Source organism: Tenebrio molitor, chromosome 2 (genome assembly GCF_963966145.1).
Source record: "Tenebrio molitor chromosome 2, icTenMoli1.1, whole genome shotgun sequence".
NCBI classification, from domain to species: Eukaryota; Metazoa; Arthropoda; class Insecta; order Coleoptera; family Tenebrionidae; genus Tenebrio; species Tenebrio molitor.
In genome coordinates, this window is record NC_091047.1 from 9,445,134 (window position 1) to 9,469,300 (window position 24,167).

The following is a 24,167-nucleotide window of genomic DNA, read 5'->3' on the forward strand; positions in this document are numbered from 1 at the left end:
TATTAAAAAGTGTCTTCTTTCGTCGGCCACATATTTCAAGCCGTGCAGGTTGGTATTTTTTCCATAATATTTTACCCGAGCAAAATCCATTTTCTCTGGAGGCTGACACGAAAAAGAACAAAGTAGCTTCCATTAGGTACATTAGAAATTATTTTATAACCCGTTACCAAAATGGTGAAAAAGATAAACATCTATCCATCACAATAGAATCTATTATGTATGTGAATGTAGTATCAATTATCACTAAAAGGATCAAGTTCTGTTATTGTTATTTTTAAATGGAAAATGCATTAATGGATTTCTTTTTTAATTTCATTTCCTATCAGCACGAACTATATCTACTTTGCTGGTATAAATGTTTAAAACTTGACGGTTTGCCGGTTAATTTATTGGGATTTTACTGACACTTTTACTTTCCTGCACTATTCCGTATATGGCTCTAGGGGCCAAGATGAGATCACAAAATAAGCGTTTTGCTTAAATTTTTTATATAGGAATCGCCTCCGGAGTAATGGTATAAACTTTTATCTCTTATTGGAGCCGTGTACGCCTAGGACTAACCCATAAAATTAATTTGTGAAATAGTTTCGTTTCCCACTTGCACTAACTTTGTGGTTTGACATTATAATAATGCGTCTAAAATGACTATTGTTTAGTTGTGATTTATTTGTAATAGATTGCTACTGAAGTTACTGAATCAGCAAATAATATGGAAACGGTGGTCGTAAATTTATACGTCAGTGAATTTACAACTGTGATTTGTATCCACAATATAGTGAAAACGTTTTGAATGATGTTTTCTATGTTTTTTAGAATTTTTTACTGCATATAAATTAAATAATTGCATTAAATTGCTATACAGGGTTATTCACGAGAGAGTTACTTCTGAATTTCTTTTTGCCGCAACCCATTATACATATTATAGCAACAACTTCTTGATCTCAAATTTTGAAAATAATTATAACTGAATCCACGATGGCTCTTAGTTTTGTATTTTTGACTTAATCCAAAAAATCAAGTCAATTCGAAAATAGTTATTTATGCAACGAGTTTCTGTGTAAATTGTGCTTTTCTAATTGCCCGAGGGACAAGATTAAGACACGACCTTAGCGAGGCCTCGAAGGCAATTAGAAAAGCCTAATTTATCCAGAACCGAGTTGCATACAAAATTTTATTGTTTGAAACGACGTCCCTGAAGCTTCCAAATCTTTTAAAATGGTTTCGCATTTGCTTTTGACAGTTTTGACAAATTCTTCAAGACCTGTCAGAAATGTAACGTTGAATATGTTGTCTAGGGCAACGGTTCGTTATCTGCTCACTTTGCTTTACGGCAATTAAGAGGCAGTTTACAAAGGAGAAAAATGAGAATTTATGACAGTTGAAAACAATAAACGTATTTTTACAATAACGACGAAAAGATGGAAAGTGTGGAAAGATACTTCGAAGTAATTTGAACACCTTTTACATTAATTTAATTTGTTAATTTATTTGTTGAATTTTGATTAAATACAAGTTATCTGTCAATCTGACATTTCTAACAAATCTATTCAAGTTACTTTGATTTCTAATTTAAAAGAAATAATACATTTGATTCAGTAGTTTGTGCCATTGGTATTGTTGGTTGCGGCAAAACAAATCATAAGTAACCCTCTCGTGAATAACCCTGTATGTACGAGTATTTTTCCTTAAAAATTACAATATACCCGATGACAATTAATATGCAATTAAATTATAACAATGCTTTCCTGCATTAACAATTTTTTGACTACAAGACAAGTTGAATAAATATACAAGGTTATTCACGCGAGGGGCATTTCTGAATTTCTATTTGCCGCAACCCATTATACACATTGCAAAAATATCTTGATTTTAAATTTTGAAAATAATTAGAACTGAATCCACGATGGCTCTTAGTCCTGTCTTTTTGACGTTAAAGCAAAAAAATTTTGTCAATTCGAAAATTTTGTTTTTACAATAATGACGAAAATACCCACATGCTCATTTATGGAGAACATGACATTTCTGACAAATCTATCCAACTTACTTTGATTTCTAATTTAAAAGAAATAAGACATTTGATTTAGAGCTAAAGTCAAAACGAAACATGACAGGGCGGAGCTTAGGATGCGCGCTCTCCAATTTACCGCTGACAGGGGCGTATCATACAGTCGTCAGTTTAGGGGCAAAAACTTAACCAAAACTCAATTTTCTTCATCTGATGAAAGAAATTATACACCGAGGTCATCTACTTTTGTTGTAGAACCTCTAATAGAATAATAAAAACTATCTGCATCTTCAGAACATTCCCCTAACACCCTCTATGTCTATAGCGTAAACAAAAGAAAATTTTTGGCTCCGCCACTGTCATATACGTAAGCTGGATTCAACTGATCTACCTACATTCGTCTTCTGCGCAAACCACGTGATGTCATGTTTCGTTTTGACTTTCCTCTAGTAGTTACTGCCGTTGGTATTGTTGGTTGCGGCAAAATAAAAATTCAGAAGTACCCCTCTCGTGAATAACCTTGTATTATGCACATAGTGCACTTCTGTTGTAAAAGCTTGTTTTACAGTTAACAATTCTTTTTTATTTTAGGTTTTAATAGAGAACGTTATTAGTGGTGTGGGGTGCTTTCCTCTTCTTTTGTATTTTTATTACTTTTAAAATCTTGGCATGCTCAGTAAGTACGCCACTGGTGTAATTTGTTGATCAAATGACGAACACAGTCAAGAATTTTCCTTTTCTAACAAATTTTGAAGAAAATCGATCGATTTTGAGTTAAATGAGAGACAGACAAACATTTCAAGAACTGCTAAAATGTGAATGCATTTTTTTTACAGAAACGTGTAGGATGTGACACATGACTTTACCAAAAATATTACCACCGTCACGTTAAAATTAATTTGAGGAAGGGAAATAAAAGGGAGGATTTTACAAATCCTTGGCATAGGCGGTGGAGCTTAATTACCTTGTTTTTTACATTTAGGGAGCAACTTCAAAGTGGTCGTAAAATTCGTGACATTTACAAACAGTATTGTGTTACTAGTTGTTCTATTAGTGATAGTCGCGTCGAAGTTTTAAGGGTCGTTAGGGCAAATAACAATCTAGGGATACGTCGAGACACACTCTCTCCGAAATAATAAGCTAAATTAAAATGCATCTCCTGAAGTCTCAGCAGCATTAATCTCGGATGACATCTGAAATAAATTTAAGGTTTCATTTCGTTGCTGTGCCACCGTGCTCAATAACCGAGAAAGTTTGATTAGTTACTTGCAGTGTTAATGAATATTTTTGCTCATGTAGACTTAATAAATTGAAATTTAGAGATTGTTTACGCGTCAAACTCTGAACAGAAGTCCTAATCACGCCTGAACAAAACCGGTACATTGAATATGCCCGCACTAACTTGTCAATAATTAAAGTTTCTGATGGGATAGCTATCGCGTGTGGCATTCTCCTTCACAGATCCGGCTTGTTAATGCACGATATGATTTTTGAAGGACTTTGCATCATAAAACTTAAAGTCGAGCGTTAGAGTTGTTCTTTGTTGCAGACGGACGAGATAATTTAGGATACTTTGTTGTAGACAAAAGCGTCAAAATTTTGCAGCACATCCGTATAACAGTGCAAGCTCTGGCTCATATTTTAACTGTAACGCCTTCCTTTCGGCGATTCCACCCCCGAGAATATAACAAAACACTCGCACACACGAGATACGGCCGATTTAAAAGCAAATATCTTACGAGAAAGACACAAGTGGCAGCTCGACAACGATTTAGCGCGACACAGCCCTTTTTCGCAATAATCGTTCGGAAATTACCAACACATTTCTGCAGGCAATTTTAGAGTGTTTGTTTCGAAACTGTTGCGGCTTTGCTTGCGAACGTAAAGTCTGTACTTGCCGGATGGGTCCGAAAGAAATTGCGAACGTGTCAAATGCAGTGTGGTGCGGTGACACAAACCCAAAACCAATGGAAAAGCATTTAAAGTTTATAATGCGAAGGAAATGCTTCAAAGTTTCCTTCATATGTTGGATACAGACGCGGCCTATTGTGTACGGAACTGTTTTCAAAATGTACGTTCGTTCAATCGGCTTAATGCCATTGCAAATGTTATCATTGGCGGTGGCGGTGTTGTACATGTAGCGCCTCATGTCTTCCAAATAAAAAAAGTCGAAGGGGCGTTCAAACGGTTTGCTCAATTAGAAATAAAACGAATTGATTGTCACAATACGACGAGTGGTAAAGAAAGGAAAGAAATATATGGGTTTTCACGTTCAGTGACTGAGGAACTGTCTGCAACATGTTTCGCAAATCTATGTATGTATTAGTCGGCGAATTTTCTAAATCAATGCTGTTTCACTTCAGCAAAAGTGTTTAAAAATTAGATACTGCACACATAATGGGAAATGGAATGGGAAATAATAAATTCAAAAACTAGTCCATTAGGAGTGGTCTGTTCATTTTTGAACGTACGTCTGTTTAACGTGCATAGTTTTTGAACTCCCGTTGTTTATAGAATTACATCGACTATCAAATAAATACAGTGTGGAATAAAATGATTTACATGTAGTTACCTTTGGAATTTTTGCACATGTAAATTTTCCTGTACCGCTCTACTTTTTTTTTTGAAGTGCCGAACTATTAGTTCTGTCAATAAATGTCATCAATCGAATTGACAATTGTTACAATTTACTAAATTGAATTAACAAACGTTGGTAGCCACTTTCAACACTAGCTGTGACTTGCTTTTGTTAGCTCCTTTTTAATTTCAATCTCTACTTTGCATTCATATCATCCCTTCGCAATAAATCACATTTGGAATTTTGGAATATTTTGAGGTTAGGCTTTCTTTTTTTTGTAGAGCGGCATTTCGTATTTTTACAAGGGTAATGCAAAGGTAACTAGATGTAAATAATTTTATTCCACACTGTAGTTGTTGCATACATTCAAAGTAGCAACTTAAAATATACGTTGAACGGTAAAATGCATTTAACGAGAGAAAATGCTATGATGCATCATGTTTTTAAAAGTTTTCTCACAGGAACGAAAATATAAATGCTCCCTTCTACTTTTACCAATGAAGGAACTGTTTACCACTAGTTCAATAAATTGATTTTGAAAGGGTCTACGACTATTCATGTTATTGAAGAACAGCCGGTATTTGAAGAATTTTAAAAAGTATAATTTGAAGTATAAGGGGATTAGATTCGTTGCATTTAACCAACATCATGCAAGATTATTTGAACATTGAAAAGACTTGCTTCTCATGATTTAACATAATTATGTTCTAAAGAACAATGTACCGAATGGGATTGACACTCTAAATCTAAACAAATACAGTGAAACAGTCTACAAAAGGTGCTGAAACCGGAATATATGCATTTAAAACTAAACATAAAAGGTAATAGGGACAACGGGTGTTTCTCCTAGATCTTTATCTTTCAGTGTTAAGAAATTTGAAGATCTAGTGAACGAAATAATTAATCTCTCGTGATAGAAGATTAATGTTCAATAAACTGTAATATGTAATACAGGTGTAATCGAGTCATCCATGGATTTGAATCCGTATGTATTTTGCGATGATATGTCGAGATCTAACAGTTGACCGCTACACTTATTTCTTTGCGCAGTGACTGCGTCCTTATTTATAAAGGTCTATAGAACGTTTATTTTTTTGTGACTGTACCTATTTACACAAAAAGATTGAATTTACTGAATTTTTTATCAATTTAATCTAAAATATGTACAGTTGGTTGCAAAAAAAAACGGGAACTGTCAGAATAAAATTGACACATTTTTACAATTTTTCCATAGTGTAAAACCTTCTTACGAGAGATTATTTGATAGGTATTGTCAAATAGACAATTAATTGACAAATGGACAATCAAATTTACATTAGGAAAATTTTCGCTTCTCGATTTTTTTGCAACCAACTGTATAAGCTTCAAAGAACCCTGCGGTTTCAAGATATCGATATATTTAGGTATACATATTGTTAGGGAATGGTCTCCCGAGAATTTCAGGGTGAGTTTATCAGGGAAAATGTGGTCGAAAACCTTTATACCGTTTTTGGATAAACTGAACCGTTTTCTGAAAATGAAATTGTTCCCTGCTGTTTTGGGACTGCTGAAATATTGCTTTGTGCACGAAAAAATCTTGTATGTTTCGATTTAAAAATGATTGCTTGGTGACGATTCGAAATTTACTACTGTCAAAGTCTACAATTCACTCAACCAACAATCATTACAATCGTTTATAATGCCCGAATACTCCATCGAGGAGTATGCAGATATGCATTTTGTGTATGGGGAATGTAGCGGAAATGCCAATGCTGCTGTCCGAAGGTATGAGGAACGTCTTCCTCAGCGGAGAGTCCCAGACAGTAAAACCATTCTTAGTGTAGCACAACGTTTGCGTACAACCGGTTCTGTGTTACCCAAAAATCAAGACGTAGGTAGAGGACGGAATGCAGGAATGGTGAATGTGGAAGAGGAAATTTTGCATCGAGTTGATGAAGATTCCTCAATAAGTACCAGACAAATTGCTAGGGAATTTGGAGTTAGTCATTGGACGGTGTGGAGAACTTTGAACGAATCTCTTCTTTATCCGTATCATTTCCAACGAGTTCAAAGCCTAAGCGCACATGACTTTCCTCAAAGGCAAAGATTTTGCGAATGGTTATTGCAAAAGTTTAACCAAGATCCTTTATTCCATAACCAAATTTTTATGACTGATGAATGCTGCTTTACGAGGGACGGTATTCAAAATTTTCACAATACTCACCATTGGGCCGACGTCAATCCTCACGTCATTCACCAAGGCCGTTTCCAGCATCGTTTTTCCATAAATGTTTGGGCCGGGATTATTGGAACACATCTGATAGGACCGTTTGTGTTACCAGCAAGATTAACAGGAGAAAATTATTTAAATTTCTTAAATGTTGATCTGCCAGGTCTTTTGGAGGAAATTCCTTTGGAGATTCGGAGGGCCATGTGGTTCATGCATGACGGTGCTCCGGCGCATTTTACTTTAAATGTAAGACATTTTTTAAACGTTTCATACGGACCCCAATGGATTGGACGAGGCGGACCAACTGCGTGGCCTCCTCGTTCCCCTGATCTCAACAGTTGCGACTTTTATTTATGGGGTTATATGAAATCTATGGTGTATAGAACTGCAGTAAATACTCAAGACGATCTTTTAAACAGAATCATGTTGGCTGCAGAACGAATTCGCAACGATCAAGATGAGTTAGCATGGGTTAGCAGGTCATTATTAAGACGTGCTAATGCTTGTATTAGGGCAAACGGGGGACATTTTGAACATTTACTATGAGTTTTTTATTTTTTTCAATACAAATAAATAGTTTATACAGAAATTAACGAATCTCATTATAGTTGAAGGTACCTAGATGTTGTATCATATATGAAGCTGTAGAAATAATTTCAGTTCTTTGCAGCAATAAAAGAGGACTTACCTCAAGGCTGTGGTAAATACAGATAAATATTTTGAATATACTAAGATATTGGTGATAAGGAAAGGAAGGTGGCTAGAAGTCTCAATTTTATATGTAGTAAAAATTTAATTTATTTATAATTAAACAGTAACTACACTATTCTTTTTATGTACACTGTTTGCACTTACATGAGTCCCTCTTGAGAAAACCGATTATTGTCATGACCGCGCGGTTTTATTGTTACTAGAGATTTTTCTTTGAGATCAGTGAAAATTTAATCTTGTTCACCCGTATCTGTTGTTGACAGATGGATGATGGAGTCTTTCTTACTGACACCTCCTCATGAGGCGGCACCATTTGAAATTGGCGGAAATTTCAAACAGAATAACATGAATTTTTGATGAGATATTATCCAAGGGGACTTTTAAAATCGAAACGTCATTGTGACAGTAGGTACTCGATAAAATCTGACATAGTCATTGTTGTTTTTGGTTGCTAAGCAATTAACATTAATTACAAAACGTTAACTATTTATTTATTTAATTATCACAACAATAAAATGGTGCAAAAGTTCCCAAACAGTGGGGCACCGTTTTAAATTTTTATTTTTGAGAAAACCATTCATGTTAGGAAAAAATTGTACTAAGGTTTTCGACCACATTTTCTCTCAAAGACTCACCCTGAAATTCTCGGGAGACCATTCCCTAACACCCTGTATACAACCCATGATACTAAGACAACCAGATATGATCAGTTACGCGACGAGTTTTGAACCGACTCGCGCATGACGTCACCGCGTGACAAGAATGTCTTCGGCGACTCGAGAAAATCTCGTAACTCCCGTACACAAATTTTTACAGAACTTTTTGTCATTGTATGTTAATTATTAATAATCGGATGAAAGTAACAACTATTAACACATTTATTTTAAAAAAGATACTTAATGTAAGTAATTGGTAATAAACTGATTTTCAAGTTTTGCTTACTAGAAAAAAAAACGCAAATGTGTAACGATGTCATGTTGGGATGTTTTGGGAGTTACGAGGTTTTTTTTGAGTCGCGGACGATGTATGGCGATATCTTTGGCAGTGTTTTGATGTATGTATTTCTGTTTTAATTAAAGTTACTGAAACTTTCGTTGTGACTCAACTGTTATTTAGGTATAGAATAAAACAAATTTTTATCTTAATAAATGAATTTTTTAGAATCTACATCTCTAATAGGTCTATTGTTGTATTCAATTTGGAGTCGTTTATGGCTATCTCTTAAAGCACTCGTAGTTTAATAGATCTCTAAGAAATTTTTTATCAATATTTCAGTGTATTATTGCCATTTACACCAATATTAATGTACAAATTCTACTTTTTAACATATCTTGCAGATGTAGTTGCATTCGTTACCTTGAATTACCAATTAATACAAAATTCCCTAGAATTTGAGAATTTAATTTTTTTATTTAAAAATTAAAACAATGGTACAAATTCTAAAAAATAACATAAAAAACTCGTTTTATAAGGGCATTGGCGCACTCCTCCCATACAAAAATCCCCTACGGGTCGTTTTCTACACTGGGACTCGCCAAATCAACCCTTATAAAACTCGTTCTTTAATATACAGGGTGGGGCATCGTATACGCGCACGCGAGAAATCGCGACTTCTAATTAAATAAAATTGTCGAAATTTTTCACACTAACCTGGCTATTGGTAAGGTACATTTCATAATTTTTTGATAATTTTTCACTTACAAACAAAGCCAAAAAAAATAAAATGTAAATTCCAACCAAAAAGTCAAATTCTGATTTTTATACTAACCTACCCAGATTCACTTCCTATAATTATTTACGAAATTAGCGGAAAAAAACACCAATTAGATTTTGAATTAAACGCAGTTTTATATTTCAACTTTCAAAATCATTTTTATTTATGATCTGCTACTTGTGCTGTCGTAAATTTAGGTGACAATGGAAACTGTCAATTTTATGGCAAAAAGGTTTAAAACGGTCGGCAATACCTTTTGTTGGGAAATTATACCATTGTGCCATAAATCAGGCGTCTGGTTTGCGTTTAAATAAAAAAGCGAATTATTTAGCAAACCAAGTCAAAATTTGTAATTGTGCCATCAGGGTTTGGTGCGCTAAGAGATACAGATTCATCTAATGTAAAAACTTTATGGGTAAATGAACAGTTAATTTCAGAAAACTAATAAAACTGTTACGGCCTTATTTATTAACAAATTTTTTTTTTTTAATTCTCAAATATACCGTATCAATAATTAGTTAGGTATATAAAATTTCGACAATTTAATTTAATTAGAAGTCGCGATTTCTCGTGTGCGCGTATACGATGCCCCACCCGGTACTATAGTCGACTTCGGTAATATAAGATATTTTTGTGTATTTGAAATACTTACTACTTTATTTTCATTTGCACAGTAAAATAATGTAAGGAATAAAAAAAAATTTAACTGTAAATAATTTTTGTAAATATGTAGGTACATGCATTTTTATTTGACAATTTTTGTCATTTTGCGCTTTTGCATGTTGGAGACTTCTTTAATATTTCTATTAAGAATTCTTATTTTAAAATACATCTTATCTTACATCTAAAAAATTGGTTTTTTGCTTCATCAATTAAGGAGGTTGAGGCGGGATATATCATTTTTTTATTATTATAAATCAATTATTTTATTTTATTTAATTATTTAAAGGTGATGGATTAACTTTTGGATGTGCTGTGCAAACTTAAAGAAAAAATATGAAAAGTAAAATTTACGATTTTTGAAAAATTATTGAAGTAAATAATTTAAAAAAATAGAAACATCTAAACTGTGTAGTTTAATATATTAAAAAATCATAGCCTACAACTCAAATGAACGTAGTCATGTGTAATTTTTTTTTTCGTTAATTAAAAGCTTCCTAACCGAATTGGAAGAAACTTTAAAATAATCGGGAAATATCAATGTCTAACATAGTTAATATTTGTACTGCTGATATTATTTGTTCATTTGTTAGAAAAAAAATTTGTCATTCAACATGTAGAAAATTACATGTAACAGTTTTATTGCATTTATTACTTAATAAGCTTCCTAAGGACCTTTGATTTATCACAAAAAATTGTGTAATGAAATAATCTATTGAAAAAAAATATTAGATTTATTTCATTATTATTGTGTAACGCCTCAACCTCCTTAAGTCGACGTTTCTTGCTAAATTATTCAAATTAGAAAACTAAAGTATCGGTAACTAGACAAATAGCGTTTACTTTTTTTATTATTGTTACTGGTACAACCCGTCACTGCACAGGAAACCAAAACACAATCACAAATGAACAAAATAATAAAAAATAACATATTCATACTGAAAACGAAAATTTTCCTAAGGTAAATTTGATTTTGTCCGTTTGTCAATTAATTGTCTACTTGACAATACCTATCAAATAATTTTAAAAAATGACATTGAATTTTGGCGTTAATTCTAACCTATCTCTCGTAAGAAGGTTTCACACTATGGAAAAATTGTAAAAATGTGTCAATTTTATTCTGACAGTCCCCGTTTTTTTTACCAACTGTAGAACACAGTAAACGGAGGAGAAAACGAACTAAAATACATGTATTTAGCAAAGACCGAGCAAAATTTGTCACGGGATTGCGTCACCAGACGAAGAGAGACAGAAGATATCATGCGCGTGAGCATATCTTGGTTGTCTTAGTATCATGTATACAACCTGTCCCATAGAAAACAGGCATGTGCCGACAGCAAAAAAGACTCTTTGGCGATTATCGCTTGAGATAGGACTTTTTTTAAATTCAGATTGTCACATTTACTCAAATACTCTCTTTTTTCTCTGGGGAGGCAGTTCGGGGGCACCTGTATGTACAGGATTATTCACGTAAGATGACGAAACCGACCAGGTAAAAATGCAACCCGAAATACATTTTACAAAGCATTGCGTTTTTTTATTTTTTTTTTACATACATTGTGTTTTGGTATTTAAAAATAAAATCAGGAATTTAAGTAGGTATTCTAAGTTTGCGTTTTCCGTTCATATTTAGTATTAGGAAATGTTTTCGAACGATGACAGAGCCAGCATGATCCTACTTACCCATTACGTTTGTGATTTTAATTGGTTATTATTGTTATTAAATCATACTTTGTTGAGAGAAGTACTTTTCTGTCAGAACTTGACATTCCTTAGGCTGACGTTAAAAGCCATCTAAGTTTTATGTGCATTATGATAATGTAATACCTAATATGGAGATAGCTTTATAAATTGTATTTTGGGTTGCATTTTTACCTGGTCAGGCTTGTCATCTTACGTGAATAACCCTGTATGTAAAGAACAGGAAGTTAAGTTCATTTATCGTCTAACCAAGATTGTCAAAATTATCATTTATCAGTAGACAAGTGTTTTTGTTTGTATTAACTAATAAAATTAATTGTTTGGATGAGAGAAGAAAGATGAGAATGTTAATGTTAGTGCAGGTTTAACAAACTGTGTAAAATCAAAGAGCGATTTGCCTAATCATTAATAAACTGAAACATGTGACGTGGTAGTATTCATTAAAATTGTATTGTGAGCAACGTGCCTCACATGTAGAATTAAAAGTCTAAAATGAATTTAAACGGCTGCGAACGTCCGGCGTGATTTACACTTGGTCGGGAAATTAGCAGCCGGTGGCGGCGTCAATATGTTTAACTGCACATTAATACCAACGTAGCAAAAAATAACGAACACCCTCTCGCCGAAATATCGAAACGTGCGATTTAGAATTCCGTTTGAGATAACTCTGGAAGTTCTAGAAGCTATAACTTATATAAATTTTAATTCGTTCGTTAACGTGAAAACTTCAAGAAGGCTTGCAATGAGATATTCATTATCATTACAATTCTTGTTTCAATCCAGCGACGAAAAATACGGCGTCATTCTTCTACTGTACCTATTCATATTTGATTGAATTAGAAATGAGTGTAAGAGTGAGAGACTGAATTTTATGAAAAAAATATGAATTTATAGGGGTTGAAGTGTGTCGGCGAGAACAGGAGACATCTTTTTATAAGGTAAAAAAGTCTTCTCAGCTTGAAAACATCAAAATTTAATTTTGTTACTGTGTAAATATAAGTAGTGTTCTGGTTTTGCAATATTCGTTTCAAGCTTTTACAAATCACACCCGGCAATCGCTATCAGTTTCGTAACCAAAGCCACATACTTCAACTCTTCAATACTTTTTTACTAATCATCACACTTGTGAAATTTCCAATAAAAATTGATACTTGCTGTATAATAAGAAGTCTTCTTAAAAACATTTTCATATTGCTTCAGTGAATATAAGATAAAAGACGAATTGATTTTTGTAGTAATATTTGATCAATAAAAGGAGGAATTTTTCCTGAGCGTACATACTTTTATTTGAATTTTTCTGGTCTGTTAGGTTCTCATTTACTGTCCATATGAACAGAACTGACATTTTTCATGCAATTCACAGATTGCAGTCGCTTTGTACGTAACTATCACTAACTCTACATTTTCTGTTTGTTTTTCATTTGGAACAATACGAACCAGAGAAAGGACGCTATAAATTTCTCTTGACTAAGTAAATTTTAGAATAATTGCACAAACAACGGATGCGATTGCTAATAGCTTTCGTCGTTTTTAATATTGTTGTTGTAATGTTACCACAGCATTATCAGGTTGTGGATTTTTCCTGAAAAAAATTTACTAATTGGCGGAACCATTGTAACATTATAACGTTGTCTTCTAAAATCCACCTTGTGTTTGTTTTTATTAAAGGACAGGGGCTTTGGGAAAAAACAAAAACAAGTGGCTTTTTCTGTACACGTTTGAGAAGATTGATCGATGTGTCGTACTGGAGACTTCCTAAATTTAGTTTTCAATTTAAAGAACGTACAGATTTAAAATAAATGGAATAAAAAAAAACTCATGGACCGATACATTTTCACTTTTATTTACATTCTTTTAATTTTCATTTATCATTTTATTAAACAGTTTCTGTTTTATCTTCTCCTTCTTGCCAGATATTTTGTCTTCTTCCAACTGAAGCTTGGTGTATATTTGTTAATTCTAATAGAAAATAGAGGGTATTTCACGAGTGATAATCAGCCCGGCGGAATTGAAAATGCAACCCACAATACATTTCCATAGTTAACGTGGTTATTTTAAATATCGTATTGTTATAAAATGAAATTATGAATCCACGATGATGGTTGTGAGATGAGAAAACAGACATGATTCTGATTTATGGCGATTATAATAAAAATGCTTCTGCCGTTGCGCATTTATGCAGACAATAAACAAAAACAAAAACTCTTCGTTTTCACAATTTCACTTAACCAAACGAATGACGTTTATATCAAAATTTACGAAACTGCGCAGGTAACTTTGTTTTATGTTTTTTAAATAAAAAAATAAATATCCACGTTAACTTTTCAAATGTATTGTGGGTTGCATTCCGTTGGGCTCATGTGGATGGGACGCCTCTCCATTACCAAGGCAAAATATTCTAACGAAACGTTGTGAACAATAGGATATTATTATTAAACCTCTCATTACGAAATTATGTGGAATAAACACCGTTCGCGTTGTTTTGGCACAATGGAAGGCCATGATTAATTTTTTTAACGTTGGACACACTGTTTGAGTTCCGTCACTAAGGTATTTTTGCCTGACATGCGGACCTATCAAAATGAACATAACAGGTTACTGAATTTCCCGCGATGTCTGAGCATTATTCTGTTGCAAACTAGTAAAACTGACAACAATGCGCTAGACATTGACGCTGTTTACAACCTCATCCTTAGAAAAACATAACCTAATTCAATAGACAGCTTTACTGCCAAATTAAATGCAAAATTTACGTGGCCTCCCATTGTACCAAAACAACGTGAATGCATTTCAGATAATATTCGGTGATTCAAAATGATTGTGGATAAGTATGGCAACTATGGACGAAAATTTATGTGGCAACTGTGTGGGTGGGGTTTACTTGACATTTGTATGACATTTCATTAGCGTGCATTTGATTTTTTTTATACCATTGCACCATTGCACATTGACTTGACAATTTTCAAAATTGCGCGACTATGAACTGTCAAAGAAATGTCAGCTCTATCTTACCTGCAGAGTTGCCACATAAATTTTCAACCTACATAGTTGCCATATTTATAGGCTTTGCCATTTCTATTGAAACACCACCTGTTGATTGACAGTTTGGCAACGCTGCAAATATGTTTAGTAATTTTTTGACTATTATTGCCAATCTTGATTTTTGTTGAATGTCATGTCATATTTGACTCAACGCGTCTTTCATTCAATTATAACCCAATAATTATCAAGAATTTATTGTTTTTTCGCGAAAATAGAGCAAAATAGAAAAAAAACGAGCCTTATGGGTGCTGACATGAAGAGAAATCTTATTAAATTATATGATAAACTGCATTTAAGTCAGCCAATGTGGTCAGTCGGAAAAATTTGTGTTGAAATTTCAGAAATCTTTTCCGTAAGTTAAAAAGGTGTTTTTCTATCATTCTAAAAAGCGTCTGCGTCTTCAGCTTAGAACGTATTTACATTTGCTAACAATGCTAACATCAAAATTAAATCCCGCACTTTTTATCACACGCCAGTTGGCACATGCGCCTTGAGGGGACACCTTAAATTATTGTTCTAAATTGGAAATAATCGTAACTTTGATTTTCATCTCTTCAGCTAAACTTTAAGTGCAGTTTTATTTGTTTTACTTATTATAACTCATTTAACTGTAACAGCAGAAAAGTGAGGTTACGTGGTTTCAGTATAAGAAATATTCAATAAAAAAAGCATTTCAGCAAGTGTAGTTTATTAAAATACTTAATATATATAAGTACATTGAAATAAACCAAAATAATTATTTTTTACTTAAACTTCCCCAATTCATTCAATTATGAGTTCCTCAAACTCCTGATTTTTTTTTAATCCTTACAATCTTATCCCACATTGCCTATATACCCCCATAATACCAATTTTTTTTCCAGATAGGTATCTGATATTACTGTCTACAGAATTATTCAATCACACCTGAGAGCCGAAATCCTTCAAGATTCCAAAACTGGCGCCAATCCTTTGATATTGTAATTTCCTTGTTCATTGATTAAAATTCTTTGAGTTTCCCTTGGGTTTTACCTTCCACCTTCCAGCAGGAACACTAACCACGACAGATAACCACGCTAAAAACCACTCACTCACATTTGTAGTGGTAGGACTCGCAGGCGTAAAATTTTTAGATTTCTATTGACATTTATATTAAATTATTATATATATTAAGAATGCACGATGCGTCGACGAGATAAATAATTGCTAAATGTGTATTCTAGTTAGATCATTGATTTATCAATTTATTATACTTATTTTGACAGTGATTTGCTTTGACGTTTTAGGAACTAGAAAATGTCAAAATTTCAAATTTCTCACTAAAAGCCGTTTTACAACCGACCGAACCTGTTACACATTGGTAAATTTTAGGAAAAATCCAACAGGTGGTGTTTCAATAGAAATGGCAGAGCCTATAGGTATCCACAATCAATCACCCAATATATTATGATAATTGTTTAGGGTACGACGAGCTTGTGAGTGCTATGAATGAGTAAGTGCCACAAAATGCATTATAAACGAGATATCATACACTACTTTTTCTACGTTGCATCTTAATAATTTTCAAGTTTGGGAAATTTTGTCGCGGTTGGCAATAAATGTCATATTGTTTGGAAGATTTAAATTTCAATTGTTATTAACAAATTAAAAATAAAAAGTCAATTTTGTATTTACTCCGTCAGAAATACGAGATTAGGATTAGTCTAACTGCCCAAAACGTCTGATGTAATGATTCATGTTTACAACAATTTTATAATCCACGGAAACAACTTAATTAAAATTCGTTTTGTTTTAGTGTTTATTTTGACATTTCATCTTTGTTATGTTAAGATCAGGAATACCAACCTTGAAAAAGTAAATTGCACTAGTTTGTTTCAAAACGCGAATTTCTATTACAGCACCCAAAATGGGTTTTATAATAGCTTTCATACAAATGCAAAGTAGAAAAACTTTTATTCGCAATCTTTCTTTGCAAAAAACGTCGTGGATTATTGTTATTATCTTTCGAAAAACTAATAATTTTTACAACCTACAAGCATGTTGTAAAGTTGATTTTTTTTAAACAATTGTCAAAGTGTTCTCACATATGAGCCACGAGTTATTTGATGATTATTAGGTTGACAACGTAAAATGTCAATTGTATGTCAGCCATTTTGATGTTAAGGCTCTTGAATAGGTTCAGTTGCATTTTACAGGGTCATTATCCTCTTTATTTCTTGTCTTTTGGTATAAAATTTGCTTACATCTGAAACTTCTTTGACATTTGAATATTATTGACATAACCTCAAACCTAATCGAGGGAGATTTTATCATACAGGTGTTCCGAACAAAAGGCTTTAGTGTGGTACAGCCTGGCCTTTGAGGGAATTTTGACCTTGACTTTAGATCAAATAAAAGTCCTACTCAGACCGATGTTCATTGTACTCATAGGAAATGGCGTTAAAAGTTATGGCGTTAGAAGTTATTTGGTTTCAAAATTTAAAAACTGAAAGAAATATAAAATAATCCTGTGTGAAGGAGCAACGCAAGCAACAAGCAACAACTGACAAAAATGTATTTGTTTTACGTAGAGAGTCTTTGTGATATTATTTTGGTTGTGATTACGTGAAAGAGAAAAATAATTTCCTTTAGCGGCAACAGTATTGATGTTGAAGCGGAGCATTTGTGGGAGTAATTGTTAAAAGTCCGCTCGTCGAGACAAATTTGCGGAAAAATCTCAGCGTCCTTATAAACCTCGCCGTGTCACGAGTAAAACCGTCACATTCACGAAACAATTTTCGTGATAAATGTCGGAATCCGCGCTTATACACGACCTCTCTACACTAAGTAAAATTTAATAAAAATTAATGGCTTCTTAACCATTGGTGTATGTGCTCCAAGACGGCTTTTTCTCGTGGGCCATAAAAGCCACGTGGTGCCACTCCACCGAATATCGCACACAAAAATGCATTCGTCCCCATCGTTCCCGGAGAATCCGGAAGCACGTGATGCTGCGTGGACCGCCAATGATTTGGTCCAGTACCGAATTTCCCCGTCAGGCAGCGCTGCTGCGTCCGGAAAATCCGTGCTGCATCTCTTCGCAACTTCAGTTTTCGGCAAGTAACGAGAAACGCTGCCGCGTCCTCAAGTCCTCCACACACACGCCGGATCAGACGCAAATGACACCAAATTCCGGTTCCAACTTTCGAAAGTCATTCTAATCGACAAATGGATGGGGCCAGTTGAGTGACGGTAAATATCTCGCGTTGAAAAGGGGCAAAAAATTTATTCGCCGCAAAGGGGAAAAAAGCCACTTTCGTAAGTTTACGGCCGCCGTTATAATTTGTCTTCGCCGGCCGCAAAATTCCATCCGGGCCCCGATTTTTGCCAAATCGCAGATAATTCGATTAATTGTTCTACTGATATGTTTTTGGCGATCGTTTATTCCGGTCGCTCGGGAAAAATGACATGACCGACTTTGCTAATTTACGCTTCAATTATTAGATCGATGAAAACAGTTTTTCCAAAATATGCTCCAGTTGCGAATTTAATTGAACAATATTACGATTCTGCTTGATTTATTGATAATTGAAGCAAATGGGGCTACTGACGGTAAATAACCCGCCAATATCGCGGCCGGTATTGCCGATGTAATTAACTTTTACCGATGCAATAATTTCTATGAATGCAATTTCACTAATCAAGGGAAATTAGTTTCAGTTCTGTCGCCGGAATTAAAAATTTAGTGCCGATGTGGTGTGTTTCTTATTTTTGGTAAACAGACCCGATTGTGGCGTTCTCAGTGACCCAGAGACTCTCCGACAGCCAAAGAACTTTCACCATGGCATATTTCATAACAAGGAGTATCCTTCTCTTCGTCACCCTGTTCGCCGACTTCAGCGTTTTCGGTAAGTAATTTTTTGAATCGACGCGACCGGCGCTATTTATTTTCGTTCGTAAAACGTGTCCAGATACCGGAATAATAATTCACGATGTTAATACGTGCTTGGAGGAGATAATAGTTGGCATTAATCAAAACCGCGCAGTTTCACCGAAGTGTCCATTTCGTAGGGAACGATCAACGAAATTCGAGATTAAAGTTAGGTGCGCCATGCAGAGTTGTCCGAGCTTAATTAAATGTTCGCATAACTAAATTAGTAGCGTTTATAGGAGTGGCGCTGATTAAGCAAATGGGGATGAAAATTTGAATTTTTTTCTTTGCACGACATAATAACGTCGGGCTGTTAGCAATTGGCGCCATTCAGACCTCGAAACGGACAATTTCGACTTATTATAAGAAAAGGTAAGTACGATGCGTATTCATTTAATTTGAAAAGATATTTTGTCGTTTTCTTGTCGAGGGTGTTTGGTAAAAAATGCGTGGAGCTGGAAAAGGCTCTCTTGAATGCAAATTATGTCCTATCGAATGGTTGCCATCAAAAATTGCTTTGAATAAAAATGCTTTAAATAGAAGTTAAAACCCGCAGCGGAAAAATAAGAAAAAAATTATTTCGTTTGAAATGAACTCAAAGGAGGTTGTGTATTATGAAAATGTTTGCAATGTATCGCACGAAATCAATTTATAAGTTGATTTTACAATTATTATTGATTTTGTTGGTATTATTTGCAATTATGCCGACTTTTCGCTTTGATCTCCGACGATATTTAGAATTTTTGCTTTTTGATTTTCAGGATCAAAGGATTTTTTCCGGCGGATGATTTTCGACTGGCGCGATTTACGAAATTAGCTTGATTGATAAAATCGTTAAAGTTAGTAACCCGACAAGTCCATATCTATTATCATGAACATATAACAACATGGCAAACAGGCCCTGGGTTCTCATATAATTCCAAGCTTCATAAATTTCCCCCATAAACAGAGGGAGTAATAATAGGCTATGCCTGGACATAGTTGTAAAAGATTTACGAACATTTTTAATACTGTAGACGTACTTTACATTCGAATAAAACCGACATTTTATGGAAACATTGCGTTTTTTATTATAAGTGTAAAATATATTGAATTATGCATGCGGGGATGTGCATATATTCACCACACAAATTTTATTGGGGCTGTATACCATACTCGCCAAAAGTCGGCTCTTGTTTAAAGCACTCCGGACACCCTTAAATATATTTTTTATTTCATTACCGACGCAACCCGAGCTTACAAGCCGTCAATCCCGACATTATTGAAAATACAGCCCAAATCTTTTATATCTGATGTAATAAAATTTCGGTAAAAAATAACAGTCGAATAAAAAACGGGCTTTAGGCAGAAAAAATGGCGCAAACTTAGTCGAATAGTAAAAAGAATAAAACAGTTTGGCCAAAAAATAAAACAAATTCGCATAAATGAGGCGGTTTTTATGCGAAATAAATCTGACGGTTGTGGTAAAAAGCTTGGGCGAGGGATGAGACAGTTCTCCTGAAATATAAGACAGTTCCTCCGTAAAAAATCAAGCTCTGGCGTTAAACAGTTGCCCCGGAGGAACACAAGCTCTCTGAAAAAACAACTCTCGAAAGAAACATTTTTCGAGAAGATACAAGCAACAAAGGACGACCATGAAATAAAATTATTGGGAAAACATAACGAAACGGAAATCTTACTGGGACGAGATTAGATTGGCTTCGAGTTATTATTAATTAAATAATTAGGCTGGGGCTTATTTATTGGATTATACTATCGATTAAGCCCACCCTTGTCTTCTTTGTCTCGCTAATTAAACGTGGAGGGTCTAATTTTGACGATCAAATAGTACAGAGAGTTGATTTAGCAATTATGTCGGCGACGGAATTATTTTGATGGGGAAAAAATGTGTTGATGCTTCATGAAAGAAAAGACATTTCGGGGATGTGCCTGGGAGAATTTTATTTACATAACATCGAGTGGGAAACCGAATATTCGAATTTCTCTTGAGAACGCGAATATCTCTTGCAAACTGAAAAAAGTTTCAGTGTAAATTATTCAAACAGTTAAAATCGCGGAATTTATATCAACCACGTCTTTAAATTCTTCAATAATTCATAAGAATTTCGCGTAAACAGCAAAAGAAAGTTATTGTTGTAACATATCTGCACAAAATTATAATAATGTTTTTCTGCCTTCGCCCCTACAAGCCGAAATTTTTCTTGCCAGATTTAAATAATTCCCATGTATCGATATTCATGTCTGCTTTGCTCGTCCTGTAAATGGAACAATGTTGCGATATCAAGTGGACCCCAGCTGAGGAAAACAAGCGGTCGTTTTAATAACCGACTCGAAATTGCTTGTGGTTCCCTTTATGTTTGTCTTTATTACTACACTAAACGGTGCATTTTCAAGCAAATACTTTTCAATCGATTTCACTAATCCTGCGATCCTGATTTCGATCGAGTAGAAGACTGCCACTTCCCCCACCGACAAATAAAAATGAACTTGTAACCACGCCCGTTTTGTGGGAGACGGATGCAAACCGCTACTCCGAGAATATTTCACTAAACAGAAATTGTCTTTGCACCTTGAAGCCCCCTTTCCCTGCAGAAAAATGAGGCAATTTGTCATTGTAATAACTAAATAAATCAAATAGGGACCCTCAATCTTCCGTCGTTTGATCCGCCGAATTCAATATCAGCGCATTTATAATAAGAACGATGATATTGAGTAAAGGAGGGTAATGAAGTAGAATGTTGAGATTGATTTTTTTCAAATTTGTTTAGACACCCTGGATTTCGGGATGACAAATTCGGAAAATATTATTCCTGACACCGGAGTTGTGAATTTTTATTTCAGCGCCGTTTTAACTAGGCACATGTCGATCGGGCAATTAGCGATATTAATATTCGTCAGATGAGGAATAAAAAAATTAACACTGTGTGCATCATATGGAAAAATTTTAGATTTATTTTCACTCAATATAGTGTAATTTAACAAATAAATAAATTACAGTCGAATTATTGTCCGTTGTTTTGTACAAAAGTGTAAATAATGGAATATGCAGAATTCGGTTTCCCGTCAGAGTTGTGGTTGTTTTGATACATTGCCATTTAGAGTGTAACTACAGTTTATTTAACAACTTTATAAACTGATTTGTCCGGGATTTTATTTTCCGCTAAAATAAGCCAATACGCCACACCGGAATAATTTGGGATTTAAATATAATTCAGGAAGAGCAGTGGTCTGTCGATAATGCACCTTTGATTTGTTTTAAAATAATCAAATGGTGGTAAATAGTGACAATAAAATGATGGCAAATAGTGACGTTTGGATAAAATGTTTCGTTGCAACTTACGTTATAAAAAAAATACATAACTTTACACGATTATAAATGACATGTATTTTTATATTTTTAAAAGACAGAAATATTCATTCTATTGTTTTGAAAAGCTAAAAGCTTCTTTCTTTCATTGTTGTTATTTAGACTTTTATTATTTTCTGACACACTGGAGGACTCGACATTCAGGCAGGCTTAATTTATCATTATGGAAATAATAATTAGTAAAAATAAAATTATAAACAATATCATTTTAAAATTACATAAGATTTTTGTTTTATAATACAAAAATTTCCGATAATATTGCGGAATCTGAAAAAGTGCCCCGAATGCTTGCAGCGTTTCCACGTTGAATGGCAAGGGAAATCCTCTCGAAAAGGAATTTCTTTGATTTTGAATCGCCTGATTCCGATGACATTAATGAAATCGATGGCTTCTTTGCACCAACGGCCTAAGGTTTCAAATGCTAAACTTTTATGGAAATTATTATCAAATAATGACAAAATTATAATAAAAATTGTGAACAGAATTGTAAAATTTTAAATCTACGTCAAAGCTTATTTTTTGATTTGAATATAAAATGTCGAGTGAGAATAAAGTTCTTCGAATTTATAGAAGTTTCTGCAGCATTTCTTATGCGGGCTAGCATTATGATAAAGTCGTTATATGCAATTTTAGGTAGTCACAACAGACACTTGCCATCTCTTAGGTTTTTAATAAAGAAAAATGAACCCTTTACTAAATGTTTAAATTTTACACAGAACTGTTACGAAACAATGTAAATGAAAGGACAAATAAAATTTTATAAATAACAAAAATGTCCGTTTCTGTTGTCCAAATTACGGCAGGTATCCCATAAAATTGAATCTCCAGAATCCTTTAAAATCATTGTTTTCGAGAATTTTGCTGGCACAGGGGCAGTGAGTATTCATTCTGCTTGGTAAAAAATGGCTGAAACACCAATGAGCGGTCACAAAGGATAATGAACATTAATTATTTATTTACAATAAGTCAGTCAATTATAATAATTGGAGGAAAATTCATTTTAGGTGAACTTTGTGGTTAAACCAGAAATGACAAAGGGTCGTTTAACCCTGTTTTGCAGGATCTGTTTGAATCCAAATGAATTTATCAAGTCATTTGAACAACCTTTTCATTGTTAATAAGGGCCAGATTGATCGTCAGTACATGTTTTGACTTTGATTACGGACTCAGCAAACTTGAATGTGGCGTTTGTACAATTACCATATTTTTTAGTGACAACAAATCGGTTTTATTGTATTTTATAATACAAAAAAAGGAGTAAATTTTTTATTTATACTGGTAGCAGAGGGCAGACATTATGTTTGGATAAGGTCCCATCTAGATTACTGAAACAAAGACGGTATAATTAATATAGCCTGTTAACAGCACAAGATTTTGAAGATAACGTTTTCATTGGAATTTCAGTCAGTGAAAATTTATTTGGTAGTGTCTGAGAATGTGACTTTGGAGGTTTTAAATTCAATACTGAGAAGAGTTTGCAAAGCTAAATCTTGAAATATTATTAGTAATTTAAGGTAATTATTCTAATATAACTAGTTGAATGTTTAATTATTATAAAACCATCGGGGGACTAAGAATATCATCAAGATGGATTTTTATACCACTTAATTTTTTATTAATTGAATTAAATTAATTTTCCATTAATTTTTTAAATATACCACATATGATAACTTTTAGTTTCGAAGAAAAGTCATTTTCTTTAATTTTTATGTGAACATTCTTTACCCAAAAATGATTTTTTTAAAATGAATGAAAATCTGTGTTGGAAAAAAGGGTATATCATTGGTTTAGGAAATCCTCCAGATTGCTAACTATGTTCTCGTGTTTTATTTCATTTTTTTCAATATGTATAATATTTTAAACTTTATAAATAAATAAAAAACATAAGAAGAAAAGGAGGAAAAGAATATTTGTTTTAAACTAATTTCAGGTTTACCAGGGAGATTCATGATTTATTGCTCTCGACAAAGAACCAAAAGAAGAGGAAAATTTAAATAACTTGATTTGTCAATAAAATCAACCAAGGCGGTAATGTATCGATTGTGAACGCACCACTCGTCAGTCTACATAGTAAAAAGTAAAAACACAAACAACGCAAAAAGTGAGGTTCGATTTAAACAGCCGATCCGTGATCTGTAATCCGTGGTGCGTTCACAATCGACTCTTCAATACCAACTTTGAGGATAAATTTAAATGAACATAAATTTAAATGAACACCCGATATTTGGAAAGACGGTACTGAGATATTTAGATAACCAAAGCAATAAATATTTTGTTTATGATTTGTATCA

At 33.7% G+C, this 24,167-nt stretch overlaps 1 protein-coding gene across 2 annotated transcripts in view; it reads left to right on the forward strand.

Annotated features, from left to right (window-relative positions):
• Nucleotides 1-11,839: 11,839 nt before the first annotated feature.
• Nucleotides 11,840-24,167, forward strand: part of LOC138123145 (uncharacterized) — a 242,627-nt gene continuing 230,299 nt past the window's right edge. The window contains exons 1-2 of one of the 2 annotated variants that reach the window (XM_069037700.1): nucleotides 11,840-12,008; nucleotides 18,293-18,486. In XM_069037700.1, coding sequence (XP_068893801.1) covers nucleotides 18,420-18,486 — 67 coding nt within the window. In that variant the 5' untranslated portion in view covers nucleotides 11,840-12,008; nucleotides 18,293-18,419. Of the gene's footprint in view, nucleotides 12,009-17,670; nucleotides 17,831-18,292; nucleotides 18,487-24,167 lie in introns of those variants that run through there. The other variant, XM_069037699.1, reaches the window with a different exon arrangement.